The sequence below is a fragment of the Phytophthora parasitica genome (assembly GCF_000247585.1).
Source record: "Phytophthora parasitica INRA-310 unplaced genomic scaffold supercont2.8, whole genome shotgun sequence".
Taxonomy (NCBI): Eukaryota; Oomycota; class Peronosporomycetes; order Peronosporales; family Peronosporaceae; genus Phytophthora; species Phytophthora nicotianae.
Window position 1 is genome coordinate 1,489,644 of NW_008648994.1, and position 15,900 is coordinate 1,505,543.

General features: G+C 46.7%; 9 protein-coding genes across 9 annotated transcripts; 3 read left to right on the forward strand and 6 right to left on the reverse strand.

The window, feature by feature from the left end:
* Positions 1 to 12: 12 nt before the first annotated feature.
* PPTG_06011 (hypothetical protein) lies at positions 13 to 1,466 on the reverse strand (the record flags this gene model as incomplete). Its single annotated transcript, XM_008899762.1, has 3 exons — positions 13 to 225; positions 292 to 391; positions 451 to 1,466. 3 exons carry the CDS (start codon positions 1,464 to 1,466, stop codon positions 13 to 15), a joined length of 1,329 nt encoding a protein of 442 aa, XP_008898010.1.
* A 992-nt stretch (positions 1,467 to 2,458) lies between these two features.
* Positions 2,459 to 2,836, reverse strand: PPTG_06012 (hypothetical protein; the record flags this gene model as incomplete). The annotated part of the gene is made up of 1 exon (XM_008899763.1): positions 2,459 to 2,836. One exon carries the CDS (start codon positions 2,834 to 2,836, stop codon positions 2,459 to 2,461), a length of 378 nt encoding a protein of 125 aa, XP_008898011.1.
* A 1,471-nt stretch (positions 2,837 to 4,307) lies between these two features.
* PPTG_06013 (hypothetical protein) lies at positions 4,308 to 5,719 on the reverse strand. Its single transcript, XM_008899764.1, has one exon. It carries the CDS (start codon positions 5,124 to 5,126, stop codon positions 4,419 to 4,421), a length of 708 nt encoding a protein of 235 aa, XP_008898012.1. The 5' UTR covers positions 5,127 to 5,719; the 3' UTR covers positions 4,308 to 4,418.
* A 1,476-nt stretch (positions 5,720 to 7,195) lies between these two features.
* On the forward strand, positions 7,196 to 8,188 carry PPTG_06014 (hypothetical protein; the record flags this gene model as incomplete). The annotated part of the gene is made up of 1 exon (XM_008899765.1): positions 7,196 to 8,188. One exon carries the CDS (start codon positions 7,196 to 7,198, stop codon positions 8,186 to 8,188), a length of 993 nt encoding a protein of 330 aa, XP_008898013.1.
* Positions 8,189 to 8,394: 206 nt separating this feature from the next.
* Positions 8,395 to 9,639, forward strand: PPTG_06015 (hypothetical protein). Its single transcript, XM_008899766.1, has one exon. It carries the CDS (start codon positions 8,452 to 8,454, stop codon positions 9,571 to 9,573), a length of 1,122 nt encoding a protein of 373 aa, XP_008898014.1. The 5' UTR covers positions 8,395 to 8,451; the 3' UTR covers positions 9,574 to 9,639.
* Positions 9,503 to 11,813, reverse strand: PPTG_06016 (hypothetical protein). The gene is made up of 3 exons (XM_008899767.1): positions 10,904 to 11,813; positions 10,702 to 10,826; positions 9,503 to 10,637 (listed from the first exon to the last, which is right to left on the reverse strand). Exons 1-3 carry the CDS (start codon positions 11,745 to 11,747, stop codon positions 9,636 to 9,638), a joined length of 1,971 nt encoding a protein of 656 aa, XP_008898015.1. The 5' UTR covers positions 11,748 to 11,813; the 3' UTR covers positions 9,503 to 9,635.
* Positions 11,814 to 12,479: 666 nt separating this feature from the next.
* On the reverse strand, positions 12,480 to 13,189 carry PPTG_06017 (hypothetical protein; the record flags this gene model as incomplete). The annotated part of the gene is made up of 2 exons (XM_008899768.1): positions 12,480 to 13,137; positions 13,176 to 13,189. 2 exons carry the CDS (start codon positions 13,187 to 13,189, stop codon positions 12,480 to 12,482), a joined length of 672 nt encoding a protein of 223 aa, XP_008898016.1.
* A 535-nt stretch (positions 13,190 to 13,724) lies between these two features.
* On the reverse strand, positions 13,725 to 14,855 carry PPTG_06018 (hypothetical protein). Its single transcript, XM_008899769.1, has one exon. It carries the CDS (start codon positions 14,689 to 14,691, stop codon positions 13,810 to 13,812), a length of 882 nt encoding a protein of 293 aa, XP_008898017.1. The 5' UTR covers positions 14,692 to 14,855; the 3' UTR covers positions 13,725 to 13,809.
* Positions 14,856 to 15,448: 593 nt separating this feature from the next.
* Positions 15,449 to 15,820, forward strand: PPTG_21802 (hypothetical protein; the record flags this gene model as incomplete). The annotated part of the gene is made up of 1 exon (XM_008899987.1): positions 15,449 to 15,820. A coding segment is annotated over one exon (372 nt), but the record flags the coding sequence as incomplete, so codon positions are not given.
* Between the last annotated feature and the right edge of the window lie 80 nt (positions 15,821 to 15,900).

The window sequence follows — 15,900 nt, forward strand, 5'->3', positions numbered from 1 at the left end:
TGTTGACCTCGCTTATAGAATATACTCGGACGTCTCGGTACTGAGAGCTCGCTTACTTCGAGCGCGAGCCATCGCCATTTCTCTGGCTGCGAATTCCGTAGCACTGGTCTGTTTGGCGTACCCCATGCACAGCAAGCAAATGCAACATCGTGTTTGCTGTACGACGCAGTCCGGCGCTACATCCACCGTCACTTTCCGCGTCGTTCGACAAGAATTGCACACGAGCTGTAGACGACGAAACAGTAAAGTTAGCGAATCCGAAGTGACGAAAACTAGTCGTACGCAACCCACCGCTCGACAGACAATACAGCATCCGAGTTTCCGTTTCTTGGGCACTCCAAAATGCGCTTTACATCTCCCCACACAGTCCTCCGTCGACGGCGACACCAATCTACTACAACATACAAAAATTAGCTCATGGTGACCACTAAAACATTTCCAAACACTCACCGACGCGTCGAGCGCACGGAGTCGTGCAGCATCCAGCGGATCTTCTTGGAGTAAGCAGTATCGCTGGTCTGAGCGAGTCCCAACGCAGCGTGGAGAGCTGCGTTCACCACTGCGAATTCCGGTACGCTACCCATAGGAGCGAAGAATCCTTGCATGAAGAGCTCAACGCCACCATTCGGCAGCTCGCACTTAAGCCAGCACATCGAACCTTTCGCACGAATATACTTGCTGTTGCATGAGTCGCTTCCAAGACCAAGCTGCGTGCTTCTACCCATCGGGTCGTTCGAACTCACATCAACTGAGTGAACGACGTAGTATCCGAGTCGTTCACCTCGTATGGTATTAGTGACACCCATGGAAGTGACGACGCAGTAGTCGCGCTTCTTAGCGAACGGACCGTAGCCAGAATTGCTGAAATCCATCCACGTGACTCCACAGAACCGGAAAGGGTCGTCTTTTGTAGCACTTCGAATGCGCGTTAATACTCGAAAGTCGTTGACCTGATCGTGGATGTACGACGATCGAAGTTTAGCGCCATTGTCACTGTCGATGTGCATCCCATACATCTCGTCGTCAAGTGTTCCTTGAAGAGCTCCGAGTACTAATAGTCTAGGTACCGAGGTCTTACACACAACTGGTTCAAGACGACCGTCAGGAGAACACAACGTCTGATGCTGTTGTCTCCACGACTCTCGCTCTTTGAATGCCACGAGGTTATTTTGACGACGAACTTCTTTCCATTGTTCATCATGTAGTCGACGCTTACGGACATCACGGAAATGCAGATAGTCGCTTAGAGTCTGCTTCATAACTGAATCGGCGAGATGTTCGAGCTGATCAGCTTCTTCCAGTGATAAGATGAGTGGGGGTGGAGGGCCACTCGGTTGTGTGGTTTCTGGGATTAGTGGTCGATAGTTTCTGCTAGTTGTCACGTTAGCCGAAGTGTTTACTGAGGCACTCAAACTAGCCGAAAACGTCATGGTGCCATTGAGTTGAGTGGTAAATTGCGGTGGCATTGCCGTCAGCAGAGATAATTGAAAAGTGAAGATGGGGTAGAATTCGGCGTGTTGATGACGACAATATGGAATCGACTCGGTACTACGCTAGAGATCAAGTTAAACAAGTAGAATCATGTTGACCAAGTGGAAGCATGCTTCGAATACATACATACACCTTGTATGGTGGGTTGTCGTTCGATCTTGCGGAACATCCGGTCGGATAAACTACGTGGACGTAAATTTGATGATGCCAGAGTAGTGCTTCATTGTAAAAATTCTCGCGATGGCATCGCGGCTAGACGGTAGAGTAATCTCCAACTGAACCAAACAATGTAGATAGATTATTGAACCCTTGAGTTGCGTCATAAAATTTCAACGATGAACAGACAAATCTACATTTGTAAACTATTGAGCTCTTGAGTTGCTTGTCCACTGACCTGCAGGATATAATAATGTATTATATACTGGAGAAGGTTTAGGATAAACGAACAAACCAGGCCCACTAGTAAACTGCGTTTGCAATCCCAAAGCAAGTCATATTTGACCCAGTTGTATTGTGGGTTCTACTCAATATTGGACAGGACGGTTCTATGAATGAATCTCCCCCAATCGCTCAGCGTTTACAATTCCGTATACAGACCCGTTTAAGTACGAAATAAAGTGACAAGAAAGGACTTGGTAGGTTCTACTAATGACTTGGGTTTGTATGTGGGCGATTGTTCTCCCGCTCCTCAGACCCAAGTCGGCAAATTTGGACGGAATTCACAATACCTTACTCATTGTATGAAAATTCTCTTTGTCCGATGCGTCTCACATGTACGCCTAAATTAAATGTATAAACTGTAGCATACTTTTAAGCCCCCTATCAGAATAAAAACCAGAGAACTTGAGCAACATGTTAGCATGTATTAACAACTGAAGAGTGATTATCGAGGGGTTTCGATTCTCCTTTGAATCATCGAGTTTTACTTCTCGTATGCCGTGCCAATAGCCTTCAAAGATTTAGACGCCTAATTCACGAGCGTAACCGAAGTTAGCTCCAGCGTGTTGGTCGACGGTTGCGAATAGATGACAATGTCGAATTTGGACGCCTCACAGTTGGCGTTGCTGCATGGGCCCAGCTCTTCCGAGTTGATGTTGCAACCCGACACGAGAAACTTGTAGTTGGTGCCGGACACAACTTGAGTCTCGAGACTTTCGACGTTCAGGTAGCAGATGCGGGCGTTGACGTCATAGTTGAACGTGTTCTCGTTGATCTTGGCCTTGTGGAGCACATCCATATCCTCTTGGGTGATTTCCTTTTTCGAGTACGCGCCGCTCATTTGAGCAGAGGTGACCACTAGGGCGGTGCAGGTGAGAAGAGCGAGAGGGTAGCGAAGGAATGTCATAGTGGAGGTGCGCACAGAGAGGTGGTTCTGCTTGTTTTTGCCTTTGTCGGGAGAATTGGTTAATGAACAGTTGTGATGGACTTCGTTCGGGGTGGTGGTTTGTTCGCGCTCTGTCTACTTAGTATACAGTTTGATTACCATAACCTTAGGTCCCTCAGACTGTGTGTAGTCAATATCGAGACAATTTTCAGTGTACGTACAATCCTTGGCTTATGTTCCGGTACCGGTTTGGAGCACGAAATAAGAATCATTCATAACGATAATCAAACCGAGCCGAGCCCGTAAAGCGGGGCTGTTGAAAGTTTCAACAGCTTTCAACTTGAAACTGAGCAGGAGCGTGGACCGATGAGCAAGGCGAGATTCTTCTTTTTCTTTTAAATTAATAAAGTTACCATCAGACTGTAGACAGCCATGAACGCTGCAGCAATATCTATAGCACCACGAGCATATTAGATTTTAGGAGGAACACACTCTCCCCCGCCGCTTCGCACCGCTCTTTGGATGAAAGCAAAGTTTTTGATATGGGGATATTAATTCATACTCGAATTCCCCTCATCAACCTCGTATAATCCTACTACGCGATGAAAGTGATCTAGAGTTGCCCCAGAAGGGTCTAGTCAAGCTGCGCTGGCCAAGAAGGTCCATCGTGATCAACAAAGCTGATCCCAAGCGTGATCTTTTCACTATTCTTCAGTTGGTACGTAAGGCAGATGAGATGCCAATGCAGTTTGTCTAGACTTGCTAAGAGATAATTATGAGCGAGGTGAAATCGACAGCAAACGAATCCAGGTTGTCGTGATCGGTTTATACTTCAAGAAGTATTTTTTCTGTCAATTCCTTTGCTACGAAAGGCTCACACTAAAAATTACAATACCAACCTTTCCATTTCCTCATTCAAGACTTCATGCAGTCGTGTGGGGCTATTTCAAGTGTAGGGCGTTTGCCTCATGGTTGAATTGACTAGACACTTATGGAAAGCACTGTGTTAGCTAACTAATAGTAGACAAGTCAGTTACCACGAGTTTGCCCACAAAGTGAGAATTGTGGGTTTCAAGCAGCCTAGCCGCGAATCACATGTGCTGAAACCTACCAGGTAGGTTGGCGAAAACCCACAATTGTCGAGGGCTTTTACAGTTGGTAGGGCACATTTACAGTTTGGCATAGGTCACAATCTAGAGTTTGTAGCCCGCTATTGCTTAAGGTTGATCGAACAAGGCAAACTCGTGGGTGTCTACGTGCACAGAATCGCTGCTGCAAACCGGCAAGGTCTAACATCTGGCAGACGTCTCTAATTAACCCTTGCTAACTGTGTAAGCCCCTCAAAAGACCATTAATGCTGAATCATGTTTAACGTTTATAATGTACTGTATCAATGGATTGATCCCTCACATGCTACTCACGTACTAAATCGACGCCAACACTTCTTAAAGAAGAAGTCTTTCGATGGCAAGAACATCCTTCTGGCATATCTTCCCTAATATAATCAGTAATTTACCTTGAATTAAAGAATTATTGCTACATCATACTCGTATGTGGACTCTAATCGCTATTGTTTCATCGCCACAAAAGATATTTCTTTATCTTAAGCCCACCTACCGATAAGAGCCATCAAAGCAGCTCCCATCCATAGACAAACGTACAACGCGAAGCGCTGAGAAGACGTTCGAGACAGAAATTTCTGGTTCATAGTCATGTTGTATGTCAGCAGCTCCACAAGACCCGTGTACAGTAAAATACCCCCGGCGACACAGTCAAACACGCCTTGCACCCACAACGCAGTCAACAATTCACTCGAGTACGAGTTGCGAATACCAATGCCAATAACCTGCCCAATCGGTGTGGTGATAGCAAAAGCAAAGTTAACTAAAAACAATTTCGTGCGGTTCTTGATGGATTCGAGAGCAGCACTACTGATAGCGATACCCTCGAAGAATTGATGAAAACAGAGAGCAGTAAGCAGCGTTTTAAATTCGGTACCCGTCGTGACACCGAGATCAATCCCAACGATGACGGAGTGGAAGATAACTCCTGCTTCAAAGATAATAGTGGCGATTTTACGGTGGGTGTTGAGGTCTTGTTGAGTTTCTTTCGCTGGTGTCGGGCTATCAGGCTGAAATGAGTGGAAGTCGACGCTACGAGGACTGGCAGGAACGTTTTCGTCGTCATGGTCATGATTCTGGCTGTGTCCGTGGCCATGGAGAACTGAGCCCTGACTACCAAAAAAGACCGCACTTTCACAATTAGGTGCAAGAGCACCAATGTGGCAAGCACGACAGCCAAGCCTAGACATCCATAGTCTTCCACGATTGAGCCGAGTGCTTCGTCACTGAGTTTTTCGATTCCTTCGTTGATCATATGGATCAATCCCGTTGCGAGCACTACACCGAAGGAGAATGCGCGAATCGCCTCCATAGCGATCGGATCCGAACTGGAGAATGGGATTTTCTGCGAGATAATGGGCACTAGCGTTCCAGCCGCGGAGACAGCGAGGATGATGAAGATGGCACCGATACGGAGTTCCAAGTCTTCCATCTTGCAAAAACAAGTCTAGGGTCTTGAGCTTGAGATATTTTACCAGATAAGTGGAAAGAATAGTGAGTGTTGGCTCGTGGAGCAACAGGATCTTAGCGTCTTCAGACACACACGTGTGCGATGTGCGCAGATAATAACCCCAGAGATGGAATAGGGGGTGGGCTGAATCGCACAGCGGCGCACGCTAGCGCAATACGAACGCTCGATAGTAACGACTGTCTTCATTTGCAGCAAAAACCTCTGTCTTGAGCGCAGCATTTGGAAGTTCCTTTGAAACTTCCTCCACGCAAACGGCATGGGTTCGACATCCGTCGTTGCAATAGGTATCGGCAACGCTCACAAATGAGTACAATACAACCTTTTTGCCCACACCAAGCGACTGTTTTGATTGCTTGGACTCCTGTTGGGTGTGCAGGGTGCCCATTTACCCGAGTTCCATTACTCAATTGCAACGGAGCCGGTCAGTTTCAGAACCTCGCCGTCGGACAAATGCGCGTTCCATTCATTTCAGCCGAATTGAGCTCCTGCTAGGAGACTGTGTGCCACAGCTCAACTCCCCGTTTGTGCTTGTCCGACGGCGGCTGAAGTCCCACAGACAACGTTAGTCAAGATTCAACGAAGAAAGCCATGACCTCATTGGATATTATCCAGTCAATTCGTCTTGAAATTCATGGCTTGTTGGAAAATATGAAATAGTTTACGAAAGAGACCACAGATGATCACAATGACGAGGATTCCAGAGCTGGAATTGCAGTGTTTTGAGCGAGAGGATGACAGTACATGTTAGATAAAACCTTTTCCCTTCATTGGTGTATGCTTGGGTAGAAAGAAGTCCCTAATAGTGGGCAAATGCAGCTAGAAAAGAGGTCTTGAGGAACTCCTTGTGGAGACGGTGATCGAATGAAAGCTACCTGCTGATTGGGCAGAAATATTTCTGATTCCAGATATGCTGTCTGATAATATCTATTTCGGATGAAGTGGATACATGTACGCAGGTCTTGTAAACCAGAAACATCAGAACAGGTAGTTAGAGAGTAAATTACAGCTATTGAGGACCATCCTGCTTGAGCTTATTGATTACGCTTGCACACGGACAAATAAGCAACCGATTTGAACCGTCACAGTTCACTCTCCGATTTTCCGGCTAGAGCCTCGAGATTCCTGTCGGGTTCCGGACGATAGGTTGGTAACGTTTCATCATTTATACACCTTTTTAACTTCTGGCAAATTGATAGTTTAATGTGTTAAAATCTACTTTCAAAGCAGTGGTATTTCTGACGGGCGTGTATTGGAGGGTGAACAAGATTGCACTACAATACGGACGGAGTACATACGCCAAACTAACCAAAAAGTAAAGCATAATACCATCGAATCACATGCCATATTTGATCAACACGTATCTTCGTTTTCATTGTCTAAAAAGCAAAGCAATTTGCCATTTTGAAGTGGAAACGCTGTAGTATTGCCAGTCGCGCACATTATTGCTTTGTGTACCACCGCAGAGCAGAAACGTAAAGTTCTCTCTCTTTCACTTTCTTAGATCGTTTACGGGCAATCGCCAGTTGATTTCAAGATCACGGGCAGCCACACGGCAAGAATCATTTGTAACATTTGTTCATCGCACTCTTCAAGAGTCGTAAATACTGTTTTGCTTCTACGGGCGCAAAGTTAAGCGACGGCATATGGCTTACGACGATGTTCTTATCTCGACCAGCAGGTGACTTACGGCAACCAGGCGAGCAACCGACACAAGGTAACAGTAATTCTCTTTGTCACTTTTCAATTTGAGCTCCAGCATCAATTGTCGTCATCTACAAGAGAGCCCCGATGTCTGAAGAACGCTGCTGTGGATGCGTCTCCGTCGAACAGGACTACGACGTAGGCGAGCACGTTGTTGCTATCCTTATCACTTTTGCAGCATCTGCAGCAGGAACGTTGGTTCCCATCATCTCGAAAATAATTCCTCAGTGTAAAATCAACTCGATCGTCATGGAGATCACCAGCTCGTTCGCCTTCGGCGTGGTTCTCGCGACGGGCTTGATTCACATGGTCAATGAAGGCATTGACAAGCTGAGTGACGAGTGTCTTGGATCTATCGTGGAAGAATACGAATGTCTCGGTTTGGCTATTGTTCTCATCACGATGCTTTTAATGCACTTCATCGAGTGCGAGGGCATTGTATTCTTCGGGAGTAAAGGTTCATCTTTTCACGGTCACAACCACGATCATGGTGATGTAGTCGAGCTGACAATCAGTACGCGGAGTGTCAGTTCTTCGCCGGATAACAACAATAACCCCTATCAAAAGAAGGACGTCGAGAAACTGGCACACAACGGCATTCGTCGCACGATTGCCACCATCATTTTCGAAGTAGGCGTCATCTTCCACTCGCTTGTTGTCGGACTCGACCTAGGAGTCACTACCGGCGCTGAATTCACGACATTGCTGACTGCATTGTGCTTCCACCAGTTCTTTGAGGGCGTCGCTGTTGGCAGTGCTGCTCTAGAGTCCATCGGATCTCCAAGCAAGTTGCTCGTGATGAACTTTCTGTTCTCGATTACTACCCCAATTGGTCAGGCGTTTGGCATAGCCATTCACAGCACGTACTCAAGCTCGTCTACAACAGCACTATGGGTGCAAGGGATTTTTGACTGCGTTGCTGGTGGCATCCTGCTCTACACAGGCCTCGTTGAGCTGCTGACGTACAAAATGACTACGAACCAGAAGTTCCTGACTCGCACCACATCGCAACGCTATACGCTGTACATCAGTCTGTGGCTTGGAGCTGGACTCATGGCCCTCATCGGCAAGTGGGCATGAGATTACAAGTGCAGTAGTCTGTAGCGTTAGATGTGGTGTAAAACAGTGAGAATGTATGTGCAAGTTGAAGTTAACCATCACTCACTTCGTCTTCAAACCCGCCAATCAAAAACTGCCAACTCTCCCGAAATAATCTACCAATCACAGCATGCCAAGCTGTATTTACGCGACATGGCTACATCCGATGTTGTAGTTGCCATTTTTGACAAGCATCACCATTCCCCAAATTCCCTCTTACAGCTCAGCTCACTCTTCCTGTAACCATGGCTCCTACATCAGCTTTGGAACTCTTCGGACTCATGCAAAGTGGAGCAACTCGCCTTCAGCACACTGTGAACCAGCACCTCAATCTCCTGTCAACGACTAACCCTTCCAGTGGAATTCCCAGTGATCAAGTTACCATCTCGCCAGCATGTAGTTTCCGCTCAACATTCGTACACGGATCAGTCCTTGAAGCCCATCAAGGTGAAAAAACGATGAAGATCGTATCCAGTTCAGAGGGTTATCTCCAAGTACTCTCGATCGACGAAGTGGCTATGGTGGTGGTCTCGTACTTGGATGGTGAATCACTGTCACGTGTCCAAGGTGTTAACAAAGCTTGGCGAACGTTCGTCCAGCAATACCTAGAGCCACTCTATCGAGTTTTGGTCCAGGAGCGACGGATTTTCCACACTGTTATCACCTCCACGTCGGCGTTTAAGTCATATCTCTTCTCGTTACGTCACGAACTAGACCGAGAGCTGGCACACACCCACTCTGTACATCCCACACATCAGGCATTGGAACAGTACTGCGCTTCAACGGATCAGCATGGCTTCGTCGCTATGTTCTGCGACATCATCGAGTTCCACGATCCGAGAATTGCTCGGTTCGTGGCTTGGAAGCGACAGAGCGCGCTTAGTATGGTGCTAGCTGCAACTCCGACACACGTCATGAACTTCCGAAAGCGATCCAGTTACGTGGGGCCCATTACCTTCGTGCCAGTGGATAACCCCCTATGGCCAGTGTTCACGTCGTCACGTGTGGATGCACCGGGATTCATGGGGTACGCTTTTGACCACGTCACAATGATTCCGGGTTACGAGGCACTCAGAAATACAGTCGTCAAATCTATTCTCAAGGAACTTATGATCTTTGACACGCCAGAGAACGCAGCAGCATACGGACGCAGCATTGGCCGCGCACCATACGCCGCCATTCTCGAGGATGAAGACGCCATGGTGCTAGTCGGACAGGCAGAACGCACCAGTCATCTCACCTTTTCCACACCTCTGCGTCGACAGCTAAGCAAATATCCTGTAGCTGAAAGAATTTGCCGGCTTCGTGCAAAGATCAAAGCTGTTGATGACTGTATCGCATCTACTCCAAACATTTCTGTAAAGTAAATATTCATAGTATACCGCAACATTTCCAGAAATATATTCCCATCCAACTATATTCTATTTTTTTAAGACACGATACATTGCGCGAGTCCATCGCAGATGAATGAAGAGCACGATCGATGGTCTGCCAGAGCCGTGATAAACCTATCAGGTTGTTGACTCTCAACGCGCTCGTCCCAATTTTCTACCTCATGTTGCGTCCGAAGATATTTTTGTTGTTTCTTGTGTTTCTTCTCCCGTTTTTTCTTATATTTCTTGAAAACCTTCGAGTCACCATAGTAATGACACAACACAGAGTCAACTTGATCTACCACAACACGTGGTTGACTCATGTACGTCTGCGCTGGTATCGTGCCCTTGGGGTCCACTGTTCTGCCCCCCTCGTCCTTCGGATTGATCAAAGGAAGTTTTAGATATCGACAAATTGGGTTGCAGCGGTGAGAGTCTAAGAATCGTTCAAAACCTCGTAGAGCCAAGTTGCCCTTGCCAAACTCTTTACCACGTCTCGTGTGGATCTGTGGGTCTGTATAGTGATCACCAACACCCTGGATATCAACCACGAGAATGTGTTGTCCCGAAGCCTCGTACGTAAAGTGCGAGAAAGCTTGTGGTGTGTTGCGCTCCAGTTCGCTGACGTAGCCAAAATTATTATTGTGTTTGTGGTATTCCCCGGCGATGAAGGGCTCCACGCCACAAATTGTGCCACTCAACGTTAAACTTTCAATAGTTTGGTCTCCAGCGTCACTGACATCGCACGGAATCAATTGGAGAATCCAAGCTTCGAGAAACTCAACGCGTCTGGGCGGATTGTACGAATTGTACAACTTCGCGTACTTGGCCGCTACTGCTTGCATCTCGACGTCTTTGAAGTACGTATCGGGGTCTTCATTGGGATCGATGGCGATCTTCGCTACGTAACTAGTGCATTTTGACATGACGCTGTCCTCGTCATCTGATCTTAAAGAAGGAGGAGGCATACTGAGATCTTGCAGGTGGAACACTTGACGGAGTCCTCCCTTTGCAAATGGTTCAGTGTCAATTTTCACTTTGATTCGCGACGAAGTCCACTGTAACAATAAAAAGTTAGTAAAAATTAAGAGATTATAAAAAAAACACTGTAAGTCTCTATACCTTACGGTGCTGCGAGTCGAATACATGTTTAATTGCATCGCGCTCACGTAGTAGAGAAAAATCAGGAGGTTCACGGTACACTATGGGCAACTCCAATGACAGTAAATCCGACGTTTTTGCAATTGCTGGACAAATTAAATAAAAAGATTAGATACCCTGACAAATGTAACACACGATGGAATAAGAAATACATTTTGCATACTTCGATCGGCTTCGCTCAATTCGTCCACCAGTTGCACACGACGGTCCTTGTATTCTGTTACCGTAATGAATCCTTCCTGATACAATTTTTGCAAGTTACGTAATTTTTCAAGATTCTGACCGTCACTTTCCACTGAATAATTTGACCCAGACGATCGAGCGGATCCCCCACTATACCGCCCGGTTTGAAAAGCCTGTGGTGGCCACGAATCATCAAAGAAATCGTCATTCGGTTGCATTTCTGCTTCAAGTTCTTCGTGTAGTTCCACTAGTAAATGATCCACGGCATCAACGTCATCTTCATCAGTCTTATGTTCCTCCTCCTCCACTACCAACTTTTCTCTGGATCGTTCTCCATAGTTATATTCCACATCGAGAAATGAGTTCTCCTTACGGAAAAATGACAATGGAGCTCTCGAACTTTTCGTGAAATTCTCAGAACATGTCCGTCTTCTCGGGTCTAAAGGCGGCTCTGGTTCTTTCTCTTCGTCGCTGCTGTCGCTGAATCCATTGGCATCTTTTCTCCAACCATTATCGCGTTCGTAAAGGCTGTTAAGCTTGGAAAAAGCTGCTCCACTGCTTCGTAAAACGATGTCCGAGCTGTGAAATCTGCGGCGAATAGGTATGTAATCCTCTTCGTCTTGCTGCGGGTGTAAGGGATATCTCCATGGAATTTTCGGGTTTGTAGTTCTCGAATTTTGGGAAGCATTGAGTTCAGATGAAGTGGACGGCACGGAGCGCGGAGAAAGCGACGGCACTCGGGCCAGAGATGCGCGTGGGGATGACATGTTATCGGGGAGTTCGCTCTGCATCTTGGCGTCCTCTCCTATGGCGGGAAGCGCCATGGTGGAGGCGAGTGCGGACGTCCTCCGGCTCTGCGGCTTCTCGACTCACTGGTTAGAATCAGAAATGGAATTATAGGATACATGGACGATGATTGGTAGAGATGTTTTTGAAAACGCATTGTTGATTGGATGAAACGAAAATTTGGTTGGATTAAGTATTGCCAGCGGCTGCGTCCTTTACCGAACCAAGTCAGAAAGAGACGCAACATACGACCAAATTGGGTTTTCAAAATGATCCACTGTTTGGGCGTTGTCCAGTCCACATCCATTTTTGGGATAGGAATAGTCCACCTATTCCAAACAGTTTTGCAAATATTCGATATGAAACAGTATAGCGGTATTTATCGCGAAAAAATATTTTATGTGCATAAAAAGATAAATAAAAACATAAAAATATTATTTGTTATTTTTATATTGGAAATAATCGGAAAATATTTTTTGACCATCTCTCATTTTCGCGCCCTCGGACCTTTGGAAAAATTCCGAATATACCGTTTGCCACTCTGAACCTACTGAGTTTGCGAATTCTATATGGTCCACCCTGCGAGAACGGGGTGCATTACTGAACTTCTCAACACCTTAAAAAAATTCGACGTTCGTTTCTCACAGGTATTAAATAAATCAGTATTTTCCTGTCAGAATTCAAACAACGAATGCCCTCCTAGCGACGCGAACCGCCATTCATTGAGAACGAACGTTTAAAGTCTGTGTAAATGCAATTATCAATTCAAATTAGTTTTGTGCAAAGAGACTGAGGAAGTCTTTCCCCAACGAAGTACGAAGTGGAGGTGACCGAGACGGTGGTATCAATCTTGAACTATCCCAATCCATCCCTGACGTCGACGGCGGAGGGGCGGGCATAGAAGCATCTCCCAGCGCAGTGTAGTCATCTAAGCGCAAGTCCGTCATCTCAGTCGCTGCGAGGGTCATGAGGTCCTCGGACGAGTAAAGCGGAGTCTGCTCGATAGCCGTCTCTGGGTCCATCGAGTCGTAATCGACCGTCAATGAAGAGTCAACAAAGAACGGATTAGTACTTGACCGGATCCACTGAAGCTCTGGATTATCCGTCACCGATACTGCAGCCTTCAGTGCAGCCATCTTGGACGCAGCAGCCGCTCGTCTAGAAGGAAAACGTTCTTCACCTTGCTGTTGAGGCTCCACCTGAAGCTTTTGTTGGTTGTCAACCACATTCCGGCTGTGAGTTTGAGGACCTTCACTATCTTCGAGATCGTCCTCAATCGCGATGTCCACATCAGGTTCTGCAGGTCGAGGACTTGGTAGAGAGATGACTGTCTCGAATAGATGAGCATTGTTGATCTGGTCATCTTTGCCGAACCACTTCAGTTGACTTTGGGTAGCATCCAGATCAACTGATACCTGGTCACCCCGACTACCGTCCAAGTCGAAAAAATGAAGGTAGTGGTGAACCGAAACTTGTGCATGAGATTGTCTCGCCAGGAAATAAGGTCGCTACTGAAAATGGACGGCTTGATTCTGGCTTGTGATGGGAGAGTATCCAGCGTTACGAGCTCAACTGGAGATAATGTTCCCTCAGTGTGACTTCAGTGATTTGATAGACTAGAAACAACTAGATTCGCACATCGGCACTGAAATCTCGATGGGTTTACCGCCGTACACTGTGCAGATTCCGTATACATCCAGCACCGCTGTTGATATCAAGAATATGAACCCGAATGATACGTTATTTACATGTTGCATTTATACAGTTAGTCCTTTGGTTAGGCTTAATTGAACACCAATACACGTAGGTACCACGGATTTTCTATGGCTTAATCCATTACTACATTAATTCTGATTTATATATATATGACTTCAACAACAACAACTTGTCGTATCTTTCCAGTTGTGGGATATAGAATAAATGCTCGTCCATCTAAAACTTATTGTATCCGAACCCTCCTCTCGTAGTATAGAAATTGGATACACGTAAGTCACTGTCTTTGGGACCAAAGCATTACCAGAATGTGGCGTTTTATCCATTACATACTGTTGTGTTTTGAAAGAAATGAGAGGAAAAAAGCCAACTAGTAGGCTGGGTAAATCATTTTTTTTTATTTTCATTGTTGCTCGCGCCACCATTGTCTCGTTTCATCACATTATTATACGCGGCGTGAAATTTAAGGCGAGCGTATCGCTCCGCTTCAATGTGAGTTTTGTGATGAAGCTCCATCATCCAAGCGGGGTCCGCTGTCTCATCCAGGAAATGCCAAGAAATCTTGCGATGCTTTTCAGCTTCCAGAAGTTTTCTGTAGATGTCCTGGTGCTCTATAGGTGTCTTGTCAGTCGTCATCCAACCATTTTTCAGCCAATTATCAATCCATCTCTGTCTCCCATCGTGGGCAGCCATGGCGTACACCAAACCTTGGTAGCGCGAGTGAATACTAAGTGGTCTTTGGCTTTTCGGGTCCAATTCGTCGGCAATGCTTGTAGCCTGTAGAGCTGCAAGACAATCCGCATGATTGTTCGTGGGGTGGGCGTTGACATCCAATGCACGGATAGGAGTGCATTCGAGGGGGAAGTAAACTGCGTACGCAGCGACTCCCCCTGGAAGCTCATTAGGAATTGCACTACTAGAGCAAAATGCAACCAAATGGTACGGATTGTCTTCCCCAGCGGTTTTTGCTTCTGGCTTCTCCTCGAGATTCAGTGACGCAGTGTCATTGAGAACGTCAGCAACATCGAGAATGTTCTGGGACTGGGTATCTCTCGGTGCAGCAACAACTACGCCAGAATCCCTGAGCTGGATGTCGGTTTCACGACAATTCATTTCTTGCATGAAATTCGTAGCCTCGGCGAAGCTATTAAACTTCTCGTAGGAGGCATCCGAGAATCCCTTAACTTGGCGTTCAGCTGCTTTCCATGTTGTGTACACTCCCGGCGTCTTTCCTCGAGCGACTGCGTAGAATCGATCCTTCTTCGCCATGCGCACGAAATGTTTTGTCACGGTGTAAGTCCGAGGAGTTTGAGAAATGAAGCTTAACGTAAATGGACACGATTCGTGCCGGACGCCTCTCTCTCGTCCGACGAGAGAGAGGTTCAATTTCACGATATGAATCTCATAAGAGGTAGTTGGCCTTCAAATAGGAGGGAAATCGAACATTATGGGAGAAGAACGCATCTCAAGAGGGAGTCCCTCTTAAGATGTGTTGAGCCTCGACGTATCAGATTACACGTGTGACTCGCAGTAGAGAAAGAGCAAATCATTCATTCAACATATACTGGGCGGTTCCTGAAAACTCAAATCCCATTTTGATCGAATTAAAACACACACACACAAAAACGATGGCAGCTGCGGTTTCGTACTATTTTACCTCGAGGAGGTAGGGGTGGTTACCACTCCCGACAGAATGGTACGACGTACTATGCTGCAAAGACACGCAGTGCGGTGACAATTTTTTTCTTAACCCCTTGATTCCCGACGTCATAAGTTATGACGTGCCACTTTTGTTATGGCGTAAGTTATGACGAAAGACGGATTAACAATAGAAAATGGCTCAGAAACTGAAATCCAATACTTTAATCAAGTCACTTTAGAACGATAAAGTCCAGCAGGTAAACGTGAAAAAAATAAAAACAAGCCAGGGATCAGGGACGAGCAGGAAAGATGGGATGCGCGGGAAAGTATCCAGCTGCCACTCAATGGCCCACAGCTAGCGATCACCCATTACAGATTTTGCTGGATGGCGCGCATCCGTCCAGGAAGGCGGAAGAAAGCAGACGCCGTTGCTGCGGTGGCACGGAGCATTGACTTCGGGCACTTTTGGAGGCAATTACGAGCAGTGGGGTGGACGTATAAACGGCCGACGGGGATCGAGACGAAGGGGAGGTATGTAAGCGCAGATGGATCAGAGGTGTTGGTTGGGGAGGAGGCTGTGGTGGCGTACGCGTTGGATACTGGTTTGTTGGACGAGCAGGCACAAGTAAGCGAGGGGAGCGACGACGAAGAACGTGTCGCTGACACGGAGCCTGACGGTGATGAAGATCTCTCCGCTACTGCCACCACCAAGAAGAAGCCTGCCGTGTCTACTAAGAAGACCGCCGCTGCCACTAAAAAGTACACTAACGTCACCGAGAAGCCCACCGCCGCCACCAAGAAGACCACCGCATCCAATGAGACTGCCGACTCACTCGA